The following is a 13,657-nucleotide window of genomic DNA, read 5'->3' as shown; positions in this document are numbered from 1 at the left end:
TTTTCAAAATTAAATTCCATTAATACCTGGAATACTGTGGTCTGAATGCTTTATATTCCCAACTTTCCTCTTCCTCTCAGAACACTTTCATTAAAACATTGCACTGAAAATTCCATCTTTTTATCCTTGTTGTGATTATATAGCCGTTGCCTAGAAACATTATTACCCAGGTGTGTTAGTTGTTAGGCAACAAGTTAAACTGAAGAATATTGTGTGACTTAATGCAACAAATCAGAGGTAGCATATGCTTAGTTTAAGAGGCTGCCTCTTTTGATTTATAATCCACCACCAGTGTATGCTAAAATTACAGTATTAGGGACTCTGTGTGGAAACTGAATTATATTCTGCTGTAATTTACAGTGCATCTTTTAAACAATCACGTTATTGTAATACTATTCAGATTTTTTCTGACATGAAATGATACTTACTTTAATGAAAGGTAGGTCATAAGGAAAAGCTCTCTGAAAGATAAAATCATAGAAGAAGCAAAAGGACACTTGTTTGACTGAAATGTGGTGACTTGAGAAGGCTAAAAAGTGGTTACATAACATTCAAACAATTTACATCTGCTTCAGTGACTAATTTAAGATCAGTGTTACTTTATGAAGATTTATGACAGATATATTGTTATAGGCTTATTTCCATTTCCAGCTGGGCAGATGGCGATAACCTTTTCTAGACCTAACCACTGTGACCCATGTATTCATAAACTAGAGGAAAGTTGTTTATTGGTAGATGAAAGTTAAGGTCATTAGTTAGCTCCCTCTGGTTCAACATTTGGATTAGCAGTGTGGGAACAGGACCACATTTCTTTTGCAGTTTGTAAACTATGCTCTTTGTAAACCTCTCCATTGCAATCCAAGTTCATGTTAGTGTCCAACATTCAGTTTCAAAACATTTAGGGAATGCTGGCTGTATAAAGGGACTCTTCTTTCTTTGTGTCCTACCACGAGAGCTACATCGGGGTGTCAAACCCAACCCAGACCTCAGGCTAGATCCAAACTGCAGAGGCTTCTTGTTTGGCTGGCAGCATGAGTCTGAGGGTGCGTGGCTGCATGGAGCTACATTTCTGCAGTACAGAGCTGAGGACATGTCTGTGAAGTGCCAGGGGCGTGCAGCAGTATGAAGCTCTGGCTAGCCAGCAGCACAAAGCTGGGGCATGCATCAGCATGCAGCCATATTTGACTAGAGCTCTGCACAACTGTACGCTCCTGGAAGTGGTCAAATTTGCAAATGACAAAATTATTCAAAGCGGTAAAGACCAAGGTGAATTGTGAAAAATTAGAGAAGAATCTTGCACTATTGAGTAAATGGGCAACTAAATGGTAAATGAAATTGAATGTATAAAGTGATTCATAGATTCACAGATTGTAAGGCCAGAAGGGATCTTGGAAGATCATCAGGTCCAACCCCCTGCACCAAGCAGGAAAGATAACTGGGGGTCAAGTGACCCCAGCAAGGTGACTGTCTAGTCTCCTCTTGGGGGGGGGGGGGGTAGGTGTTTGTACCACCTCAGGAGGGAACATATTCCACAGTCTGGACACCCTGACTATGAAGAAGTTTTTCCTAACGTTGAGCCTGAATTGATCTGCCTGGAGTTTGTGGCCATTACTCCTGGTTTTCGCCTCAGGTGCCCTGGTGAATAGTTGCTCACTGAGCCCTTGATGTAATCCCCTAGTATAGCGGTAAGCTGCTATAATGTCCCCTCTCAGCCTTCTTTTATTCAGGCTGAAGAATCCCAGATCCCTCAGCCTTTCCTCATATGGCTTGCCATGTAAGACTCTGATCAGCCTCTCCAAGAGAAGGTTGAGAGGGGACCTTGTGGTGGCATACAAATTTATAAAGGGAGAGCAACACGAAGTGGGCAATGATGTGTTTACCAAGGCACCCCCTGGAACAAAAAGGTACAATGGCTATAAGCTATTGAAGAGTAGGTTTAGACTGGACATTAGAAAAAAGTTTATCACGGTCAGGGTTGCCAGGATCTAGAATGGACTTCCAAGGGAGGTGGTGCTTGGGTATTCAAGAGGAGACTGGACAGGTACCTGTCTGGAATCACATGATCCCAGGTTTGGTGGCTCTTTTCTTGCCTGCCAGGGGCAGAGGGTCGGACTAGATGGCCCACTGAGGTCCCTTCCGACCCTAGAATCTATGAATCATATGGGTGGCTCTTCTTTGGACTCTTTCAAGCTTGTCTGTGTCCTTGTTAAAGTGTGGTGCCCAGAACTGGATGCAGTACTCCAGCTATGGTCTCACCAGTGCTGAGTAGAGTGGAAGAATCACCTTCTTGGTTTTGCTGGAGATACATCGATTGACACATGCCAGAGTATTATTTGCCCTACAGGCTACAGCATTGCACTGCCGGCTCATATTCATACTGTGGTCTATTATTATTGCCAGGTCCCTTTCATTCATGGTGCTAATCAGTTTGGTGCCGCCATGCCTATAGGTGTGTTGGGGGTTGCTTGTCCCGTGGTGGAGCACTTTACATTTTTTGACATTGAACTTAGATTCCAATTCGCCCAACTTGCTAGCCTGTCTAGGTCTGCCTGTAACTGTAGCCTATCTTCAAGTGTGACCACACTCCTCCATAACTTAGTGTTGTCTGTGAACTTGGCCAGTGAGCTCTTCACCCCCACATCCAAATCATTAATAAAGGTGTTGAAAAGTACTGGATTGAGCACCGACCCCTGTGGGACATCGCTGCCCACTTCTTGCCAGGATGACGCAGTTCCATTCACTATGACTCTCGGGGTTCTGTCTTGCAGCCAGTTTTTCACCCACCTGACTGTCTTGGAGTTAAGCGTACAGTCCTCCAATTTTCTCACAAGGACATTGTGGGCTATCAGATCAAAGGCCTTTTGGAGGTCAAGGTATAAAATGTCAACATGATCGCTTGTGTCCAGGTGGAGAGTTACCTGGTCATAGAAGGAGACGAGGTTGGTAAGGCAACACCTGCCCATGATGAAGCCATGGTGGCTGTCATTCAGAATCTTACCTTCTGCAAGCTCATCGCAGATAGACTCCTTGATGAAATTTTCTAGGATTTTCCCTAGGATGGAAGTTAGGCTGATTTGGCCTATAGTTATCTGGGTCCTCCCTCCTGCCCTTCTTGTGGGTGGGCACAACTTTGGCCCTCTTTCAATCATCAGGGACTTCTCCCGAGTGCCACAAGTTGTGGAAGAGTTTTGCCAGGGGTTCTGCAGTGATTTTGGCCAACTCTTTCAGCACTCTTGGATGAAGATCATCTGGTCCCTCTGACTTGTATACGTCTAATTTTTGTAATTGGTCATACACTAATTGTACGGCAATAGTAGGAAAGCTATTATTCCTACCATGCTTATCTTCTGCTCTACCTGGTGTGGTTTTCGCCTTGGTCCGGTGAAAGACTGAGGCGAAGTAGTCATTCAGGAGTTCAGCTTTCTCATGGGTACTGGTAACCAGCTCTTTTGAGTTGTTGAGCAATGGCCCCACATTTGTTTTCCTCCTGTTCCTTGTGTACCTAAAGAAGGACTTGTTGTCCTTGATTCCCGATTCATAGATTGTTAGGGGCTGGAAGGGACCTTGCAGATCATCGGGTCCAGCCCCCATCCCCAACTCTAGGCAGGAAGACAACTGGGGTTAGGTGACCCCAGCAAGGTAACTGTCTAGTCTCGTCTTGAAAACCTCCAGGGTAGGTGAATGCACCACTTCTGGAGGCAGTTAATTCCACAGTCTGGACACCGTGACTGTGAAGGATTTTTTCCTGGTATTAAGCCACCAGTGGTGGTTGTGTGGCAGCATTCCTGCCTAACATGTGGGAGATCTGGATTCAAGTCCCAGCTGAGGTGACTTGGGGTGAGTGAGATAACAAGAAGAAAATCTTCTATTTAGGCTAGATATCAGGAGGTGCTACTTCACGGTCAGGGTGGCTAGGATCTGGAACCAACTTCCAAGAGGAGTGGTGCTGGCTTCTACCCTGGGGGTCTTTAAGAGGAGGGTAGATGAACACCTTGCTGGGGTCATTTGACCAGTACTCCTTCCTGCCATGGCAGGGGGTTGGACTCCCTTCCGACCCTACAAACTAAAACTATAAGCCTGAAGTGGCCTTCCAGGAGTTTGTATCCGTTGGTCCTGGTCTTCCCTGGGAGTGCCTTAGTGAACAGTTGTTCACTGTTGCTAATCTAAATTCGGTCAATACTTTACCCTGTTTTATCTGTTCCCTGCAAATGTGAGCCATCGTGGAATAGTCCTCCTTGGGGCCCTCCCTGAGCTTCCATTGTTTATAAGCCTCTTTCTTAAGAGGACCATGATTCCCCTGTGTAGCCAAGAGGGCCTCTCAGCCCATCTGTGGTTTTTTCTCTGCATGGGAATGGATTTCCTTTGTGCTTCAAGGATCGTGTCCTTAAGGAACAACCACTTTTCATGCATACCTTTTGCCTTTGGTCCCTGGTCCCATGTGTCATGATGCACATGGGCAAAAATAACTCAAACTATACCTACACTCTGGGCTCTGCATTAGCTGTTACCACAGAGGAAGCATCTGAGAGTCATAGTGGACACGTCCCTAAAAACATCAACTCAGTGCTCAGCAGCCATTAAAAAAGGCAAACAAAATGTTAGATATTATTAAAAAGGGAATTGAAAATGAAACAAAATAGCATTATGCCCCTTTCAAAATCAATGGTATGCCCACTTCTTGACTACTGTGCCCAGTTTTGGCCTTGCACATCTCAGAAAGGATATAGAAGAACTAGAGAAGGTACAGAGGAAGGTAACAAGGATAATTAGTGGTATGGAGGGGCTTCCGTATCAGAAGAAAATAAAGAAGCTAGGCCTATTCAGTTTAGAAAAGAGGCACTTGAAGGGGGATATGATAAGGGTTTACAAAATGCTAAATGGTGAAGAGAAAGTAGATTGTGTATGTGTATATATGTATATGTGTGTATGTGTGCGCGCATACATGTGTACATATATGTGTGAACAACTTCTCCCAGGTCCCCCCTTATACTTATAGGCTGCCACCAAGTCACCCCGAGCCTTCCCCTCTCCAGGCTGAAGAGTCCTATGTCCCACGCGTGCATGTGTGTGTATATTAGGGGTGCACCAATAGAGATTTTTGGGGTTAATATGGATAGCTGATATTTAAGAAAGCATATTGGCCAATACTGATCCGATTTCCGACATCTGCCTTCAGCTGGTAAGTCCATGTGGTGGAAGGGGAGGGGGAGGGAAGGGGCATTGGGGGCAGGGCAGATCAATGTCCACTGCAGAGAGGGAAGGGGCAGGGGCATGCACTGCCCAGATGGGGCGGGGGGGCCGTAGCCGTAGCTCATGGGGTGGGGCAGCTCCTGCTTGCACCCTGGGAGGGCATGGAGGGGAGCATGTGCCCCCCCCCAGATATGTGTGGGGCAGGGCAAGCTGCAGCCAGGGCTGTGCGGGACTCTCCTCCACAGGGGCTGGGCTCGGAGCGGGCACCAGCGGTGCTGGGAGGATGCTGCATCCACCCCAGATTTCGCCGCCATTTGACTCCCAGCGCCACCACCACAAGCTGCAGCCCCGGGACTTCCCGGTGCGTGGATGGAGGCGGGGCATGGAGCATACATATATATGTGTGTGTGTATTAGGCCTGTGCAAATAAGGAAGTATTCGATTCAGATTCGGGCAGTTTGGAGGATGCTGATTTGATTCGTAGATATGGATCATTGTCTTGAATCAATTTGGCCGAATTGGCTTCGGAAGATTTGGTGCTGATTCGGAGAGGTTCAGTGATTTGGATTGGCTGGGGAGAGGCAGGCACAGCCCAGCAGCTGCAGGTTTTCCCACGGCTCCTCCAGCTGTGCCTACCTCTTCTCAGGTAGGGTTAGCCATGGGAGAAGCCTCCATTGCAGCTGTCACATTGCATTGGTGCTGCATGGCTTGGCAGGGTGCTGCCTGCTGTTTGGGACCTGGGGCCACTGGGGCTGAGTGGTGCCAGGCTCCAGCTGACACGTGGAGCCACCCCAGCTCCTAGACAGTGCGTGTCGCCCTGCCAAGCTGCACTGCACCTGTGCCATGGGGCAGCTGCCTCACGGGTGCCAGGCAGGGGAGGGTGGTGATCCCCACTGCCCCGCGCTGCGCAGGGGGGCTCTGCCATGAGCCCTCAGAGGCACTGATCACCACTGCCAGAGCTGGTGAGTCCTTTTTTTTTTTAAAGTGCCAGGAGGCTAGGCTAGGCTGGGCTGGGCGAGGGATGGGGCCAGGGAGGGCAGCCATGCGGGCTTCTCTCACAGTTCCTTTGGCTGTGCCTGCTTCTGCCCTGGTGTGAGGAGCCACGGGGGTTATGCCTTGCTGCCGCTTGCCCAGCCAGTGCAGGACAGGGTGCAGTGCAGGCACAGCTTGCTCTAGGCAGCAGCAAAGCATAGTCCCCCTCCCAGTGCTCCGCGTTTGCATCAGCACTGGGAGTGGGGGCTCTGTTCTGCCGCTGCTTGCCAGCTGGTGTGGAAAGCAGAGGATGTGTGTGCAACAGTGCTGGGAGTGGGGGCAATGACCTGCTGCCGCTTGCCCCCTTCCGCCTGGAGTGAGCTGTGCCTGCATTCCCCCCCCCGTGTGTGTATCCTACTCTCCCAGGAGCAACCACAAGTGTACAGATATTCAGGCTATTCCTCCCAGGGTAAAAATGGCTTCTCCAGGAGAAAAAAAAATGGGCAACAACCAGAGTTAAATCACAGCAAGGAGAGTTTCTCCCGGGAAAATGAATGACTGTACATGCTGTGGTTTCTCTCAGATGAGAACATAGCCCTCCAGCATTCCCTCCTTTTTCCACCCAGGGAAACAGCATGTTGCTCACTGGACTTCGATGCTTCAGTAGGGAGCAAAGTACATCCCTTCACAATCCCCATGGTGTACTATAGGGGAACTCAGGCTGACCATGGGCAGTCTGGGTCAGCCAGTCAGGGGTGCCTGCTGCCACCTGTTCCTGGGTAGGTTAAGGGAGTCTGATGAGCAAGCTGAGATGTGTGCACAGGGCAATGCCTTTGACATCACAGCATCAGCTCTGCCAGCTCTCCACTCGTCAGGGCCTCAGCAATCAAATATCTGTACATGTGGCTCTGGGTAATTTTCTCTACCAGGAGGACAAACCTGAGAGAATTTTCCCAGATTATTTGAATGTGTGTAAAAATATACTGAGAGTGCACTGACTGACAGACAAAGAAGGAGCATTTCTTCTATGTTATTGAGATCTGAGATGTTTGCTTGTAACTTAGTCCTTATTTATAGTTGGGGGTGAAATCTTGGCACTGTTGAAATCAAAAAGAGTTTTGCCATTGACTTACACATAGACAGAATTTCTCACTAGATTCTCAAAGCTGTTTAACTTCCTCTACTCCACTTATTTTCTGCCTGGTCAGGGCCCTCTGACAGGTGCAGTGTCCTCATTCAGTGTTTGTGGAGTCAGGGTGAATGATTCTCCTTGGGGTGTGGTGAATATAGGAGAATTCTTGAATGAATTTAAGTAAATTTGACGGCTATAAAGCCATGACCTATAGAGATAAATGTGCAATATCCTAGGAACATGGAGAGAGATGCTGTTTTGTATTCTGTTTTGGGAGGAAAAAGGGACATTGGCCACCACTACAATTAATTTGATCGCTCATAGGTTTCTGAACATTATATTTGATTTGTTCTTCATCCAAAAACATATTCAGCTGTTTGCATTTAACATCTGAGAAGTTATTTTGCTGTCAACCATTTATGTCTGAATGTTTACTTATTAAGGTATCTCCCATACAGCAGTGTGAAAACAGCATTTGCTTGTCTGTACTTTGCTTTTCTAAAATTGAATGAAAGTCCTGCATGCTGGAATATATTGGTCACATCTAGTGTATTTTAGTTCTCAGCAAAATTTATGGCTTGCCAAAGCAGGAGAGTGTTCTGCAAGAATGGCTAAACCAGGCCAAAATTTACATTTCAAATTTTACCTTTTCTTTTTTCTTGGAAGGGTTTTGAGTAAAGAGTAGGTCTGGATTTACTGCATATTTTGTCATATCTGTAAAATTGTTATAGTACACACTTTCATGAAGAAATCTCTGTTGTAATTTTATTTAACTAAGGAGTAAAAGTTTCCTTCCCCAGAAAGGTTTTATTTATTCTGAGATGTTTCTCTTTGAGGGTCTGATGAAATGATCTGTTTAGTAGAGTTTTTTGGCTTTGCGTGTGTGTGTGTGTGTGTGCGCGTGTCTGTGTGTCTGTGTACATGTTAAGTCTGGTGTCAGAAAAATGCATCTTAGATTAATGTATCTGTTTTTGGTCTAATATGCATTATTTGAAGTCTTACTTCTTTCATTCCATTAGTAGATGTGTCTTGTAAATGATTTGTGGTCAGACATCCAAAATGACAGTACAATTCATATTTAAAAGTTGTCATTGGCATCTGTTTCACTACATTAAACTTGCCAGATGTTTTTTGTTTGGTTAATTAGAAAGCATATTGAAAAATCTAGACCTAGAACTGAGTTACTAAAGATTGAGTAAAAGTAGATACGAGTGATAAATTAATGTTGTCTTTGGTTAGCTTTCAATTTAAATACCATAGAACTAAAATAATCTAGTAATGTGTAGTCAAATAGTTCCAGATTATGGAATTTACATGCCTTGTTTGCTTTTTTCTGCAAACGAGTCCTGCTTTTTATTTTTTTCTCTCCCTTTCTCCTTTAATAAAGTATAGGAAATTAAATAATACATTTATTTAATGTAAGCATTATAAAGGCTTAATCACTCAAAGTCAGGAAGTTATAAAAATTAAGCATGAAGGTAAATGAAATTTGCAGTTATTAAGTTGGGAGGCATTCTGAACATAAGAGAGTAAATACATATTACTGAAAAAACCCAAACCAAACCCAGTCTTAAAATTGCACCTTAGTACTTCTAGAGAAAAAAGCATCAAGCCCACAAAAACCTGGAAAGTATTAATGCTGAAAAGACACAGGGGTGACAGCATACAGAAAATTAGACATGACTACGGTGAAATCAGGCAGCCAACCTGGCCAATACAGTTCTGGGGTGTTTAGTTCTGACCAAATAAATCCTGAAAGGCATAGGAACTATTTATGCTTAATTTAATCACATGCTAAAGTACTTTGGTGGTTCAGGGCCTCTACATAAAGATATTGCAGGATATGAAAGAAATATAGAGCCTTTCCATTAGTCTAGTGTAACCAGACTTGAATACTGTGTTTAGTTTTGGGCATCTCATTATTGCTAAATTGTGGGAAGTTTGGAGAAGAGCAACAAAAATGCTTGATTTCAGTGTGGTTACTTTGGATTTATACTGGTGTGAAATGAAACAGGATCTCACCAAAAGAGACTAAATTCAATTAATATTATTGTGTGGGAAAAGAAGATAGTTACTAGCCACTTTAAGTTTTTGTCCTCTCATTTTTTGATTTTTTATTTTTTTTTTTCTTAAAGCAGAATGCCTCCAACTTCATAGTGAACTGTTTGTATGTTTTATACAATCTTCATAATTGTCATTTCTTGAAGTTTGAATGCAAAAGAATTAGTTTTGGTTTACAGTAAAAAAAAGACAGAAAAAACTAATGATTGCTTTTGGATATGTACAAGCTTTTACTCTGCTTTTAGGTATGCACGTGTATGTGAAGTCAACAAAAGTTGCATGTACATAGCTGAAGATGGGATTGGAACTGTTGTACATAGGTCATACAGTCCCTAATTGAATTGGCAGTATATGGTAATACTTGAGATGGGAATATTAGTCTTGACTCTTACTAAGTTTTTGATTTACTAGAATTTATATGAGGCGACAGGCCTTTAAAATAAATAAATAAAATTCATTATATGTGAGGTAAATTCACTCTTATGCAATCGGTGTGGTGGAAGCCCGCAGCCAGCTGCTTTGTGCGGTGCACTGTGGGAGTGACACGCACCAAACTATAGTCTCCTATGTGGATCTGTGCTCCTTGCTCGTTGTCTGCAACACGTGTTTTTGTAGTTGCCATCCCCATTATGATAATGCCCTGTGCTTGTGTGTACTGTCTGCTGCTGATGAGTACCAAAATTGTCTTGTAAAAGTGATAGAAATGGGTCTGGGGGTCAGTACAGTTGAGGTCTTGGAACGTATCCCTATTTGTTACACTGTAAAGTGGGTTCCTTTTATGTGAATTCAAGTTATGCGCTGTTTTCCAGGAATGCCTGTACAGTATAAAGCGAGGGAAACCTGTATTGGAAAACCTTACAATGAAAAGAGAGGGGCAAGTATGCTGTAAGCAAAAGTCCTGAAATGAAAGAGAAGGAAACCCATTTATACCAGGTTCTGTTCTGTAGGGTGCTTTTATACTGCACAAACAGGACTTCTCAAATGAAAGTTTTCCTTATTATAACTTTTCAAAAATTTCTTTTGCAGACCTTTGCACAGCCAGTTAAATTTAATCCTGATTTTGGGATTTTTGAAGTAATTAATGACACCCCTCTGCGCCTGGAAAGCCAGCTTAAAAAAATACTGCATGCTCAGAAACCTCCAAATCCCATTTACAATGTTACAAGGAAGGCAAAGAATGATGGGCAGTTCTCCAAAAAGAGTAGTGCTTCTTCAGACCCAAATATTAACCCAAATTACAGGATTATGGTAAGCATGTTCTGTCCAGTGCCTTTTATTTAAATGTTTTTGTAGACATTTTGACAGTAGATACTGTTGTGTTTGACTTGCTAGCTTGGGGGAAAATGTTCATTTGTACAGTATTAGGAAAATACTACAATGAGCCAAATTATGCCTTCAGATCACCATGTGTCTCATACAAGTAAATTTAACTGCATTTGTACATTTTTTAGACCATCATTTAGTTGTGTGGCCTGAAGCTTTTTAATATTAAGGAAAAAATGTTGCTCACTAATATTATGACAACAATTAGTTTACTGGTGATCCTTGGAATGTACAAACTGATTGAAACTAATGCATCTCAGTCTTCTGCCTTAACTTGTGCCTAGCAGTTGTGTGGCTATGAGCTCATTCATGGTCTGGCAATATGTATGGGTCTCTTCCATTAGTTCTCAGAAGACTTACATATTTAACTCGTGTTAGCCCTGATGGGTAAAGCTAGCATAAGTCACTAATTCTGGCAAGCAAGAACTGACTTAGCTAAGTGGATGTTTTGGAAGATAAAATAAATTTCAGGGAAACCTTCTTCTCCTAGTGTTGTGTAGCCACTACCTGCTGTAATATTTTACTCTGCTTGCTTTAGTGGCTCTGTCTTTAGTTTTAGCATAGAAATGAAGTCAATATTAACTGTAAACATCTTAGAGAATACAAGAGAGTACAGATAGCTTTATAAGGAGTCCTTGGAGTTTTCCTTTAAATTGTACTTTTGCAGAAGAAAAGTACATTTCAGCAGACTGTGGTACTTGATTTATTCACTTATGCTATTGTGATATAATCAAGAAAGTTACATGACTCCAGTAGACACCATTCAAAACTGTTCTAATGTCTTAGGGCAGTGGAGGGCAACCTTTTTTTGGCAAGCATGCCACAAATTATCCCTCACCTTTCCTGAGTGTCATTCTGATCCTTATCCCCTGCCTGATCTGAGGGGCATCAGGTGGGCATCTTCTTTATGTTCTATGAGCATCCTGGGCATCTGCATTCCTGGTGGGCATCTTCTTTATGTTCTGTGCCCTGTGCTCCCCACCGGATCTGATGCTCTGCTTTCTGGTCCCTGCCCTATCTACCACTGTGCTGTCTGGCCCCTTTCTGAGCTGCTGGGTGTTGCATGCAGAAACTGCATGTACAGTAGGTTGGTCATGCTTGTTTTACTGTGTTTTGGAACTAATCAGCCATCAACCTATGCTATGGCCAGGGAGAAGGAAAATCAAGGAGCTGTAGCTGATTGCATCTCTACTTTGTTAATCATAAGCATTGTGAAGCAGGTATGCTTGCCCATAATGGAAGGTGAACTATAACAGGATACCATAATACTTTGCTAGTAACTATACAGGAAAAATACTTTGGTTAAAGAGGAGAAAGAGTAAAACCACATCTAAGGGATTCCATAGAATCTAGAAAAATACAGATCTTAACTAGAGAGACCCACATAGTTGAGTCAATGCCAATACAAATCTCAAGTGTCAGATTGTAAGCATATTAATGGGGCTATATTACTGGCTTCCAGATCAAAAAGAAAAGTGAATGTCCAATGCTGAGAGAGGGCAAAAAGGAAGCAAAATCTACCACAATGCTAAAAATAGGGGACTTTCACTGGTTACTGAAAAACTTGTCAAAGGGCACAGTGGAAGAAAGTTTTTCAGCATTCTAAGTGATTGCTTCTTGGAATGGCTAATTTGAGATCACACAGGAAGGGAAGCTATTTTTAGTCTAACTGGTACAGATGAGCTAATTTCATAAGTGCCAGTAGTTGAATCAGTAAGTAATGTTGGCCACAGTGTAATGAGGTTTGACATAGAAAGGTCAGGTTGACTACCAAAAAGTGATTAAGAATCACTGCTTTGAAATAACCAGCTGCATTGATCTCAGTGGAATTGAAGAACTGAATATATCCTTCTCTGTCACGTCTTAGGGTCTGTGGGGTTTTGGCTGAGCTTCCCTGTGCATTCTTGGGCTCCATATCCCTAACCTTCCCCACCTACTATTTCCTCTCACGTGAGTTGGGCAGAGGACAGTACTGCCCTATTTTGTGTTATATAAGGGCCCGAGTTATTTAACGACAGACATGATGTTTGTTATAGGCTATATGCAAGTTTACCAAGACAAACTGTAACATGCCAGATGTTACAGGAATTTATCCCTTGATAAAGCATTGCCACAAAAATGGCAGATCCATGACAAGAAGTTGTTGCTTCAGACAACATCTTTGCCTTGCCAGAACAAATTTAACACCTGATCAGGTCTCCAGTCCTTCACTATCATGCCCTGCTCCTCCTTCCCCACTCCAAGAGAGAGGCAGGAGGGAGAGAGAGCAGCTCATTCTCTGACAACCTGCCAAACAGCAAGTTGTCAGGGAGCTTGCAGTTTGCCTCACCATTGTTGCAGTGGTGGCAGAGGCTGCCTAGGGGTGGGATGGAGGAGAATGCCAGCTCTCAGGAAGCTCAAACATCAAAAACTTTGAAGGACTGCTGAACTGCCTGATTGCCATTACATTTAAAGCGTTCTTGAGATTCCTGAGAGTGGGGATGCCCTGGCAGTGGCACTCTCAGGCAGCAGGAGAGCCATGAACTTTAAAGGGCTCTTGGGCTGCCCATAGACTCTTTAAAATTCCAGACAGGGTGGGAGTCTAGGGCCTAGGAATGCCTACTAGGAAAGTACTCAGGTCTCAGGCTGCCCAACAATTGCCCACTCCTCTTCTCCCACCTCCAAGAAACAGGGAGAATGGCTGGCTTTGGGTGCCTCCCAGACCTATAAATGTGCAGGTAGCAAGCAGCTGGAGGCCACAGGGCTCTGGCCATCTGCCAGCTAGATATTGTGGTCATGGTGGCAAGAGTTCATGGTGAAGCCTGTCAGTTGACAGACTTCACTGGAGGCTGGGTGATCACCCCAAAGCTAGACAGCGTGCCTTTTGTGGCAACTTTGTTGTCTTTTGCCAAGGGGTCTTTGAATATATGGCTGCCCATACTGCTTTAGTTTTTGTGGTACTACAGCCGTTGTAAAACTACAACCCCCCCCCCCCATGTC

The 13,657-nt window shown here is 43.9% G+C and overlaps 1 protein-coding gene across 1 annotated transcript in view; it reads left to right on the top strand.

Annotated features, from left to right (window-relative positions):
- Window positions 1-13,657, top strand: part of RGS22 (regulator of G-protein signaling 22) — a 106,878-nt gene that overhangs the window by 10,594 nt on the left and 82,627 nt on the right. Inside the window, exon 4 of the mRNA XM_019528000.1 lies at window positions 10,382-10,603. Coding sequence (XP_019383545.1) covers window positions 10,382-10,603 — 222 coding nt within the window. The remainder of the gene's footprint in view (window positions 1-10,381; window positions 10,604-13,657) is intronic.

This window comes from Gavialis gangeticus, unplaced genomic scaffold (assembly GCF_001723915.1).
Source record: "Gavialis gangeticus isolate Ggan-Ray unplaced genomic scaffold, GavGan_comp1, whole genome shotgun sequence".
NCBI lineage: Eukaryota > Metazoa > Chordata > Crocodylia > Gavialidae > Gavialis > Gavialis gangeticus.
This window is presented reverse-complemented; position numbering and strand designations above follow the sequence as displayed.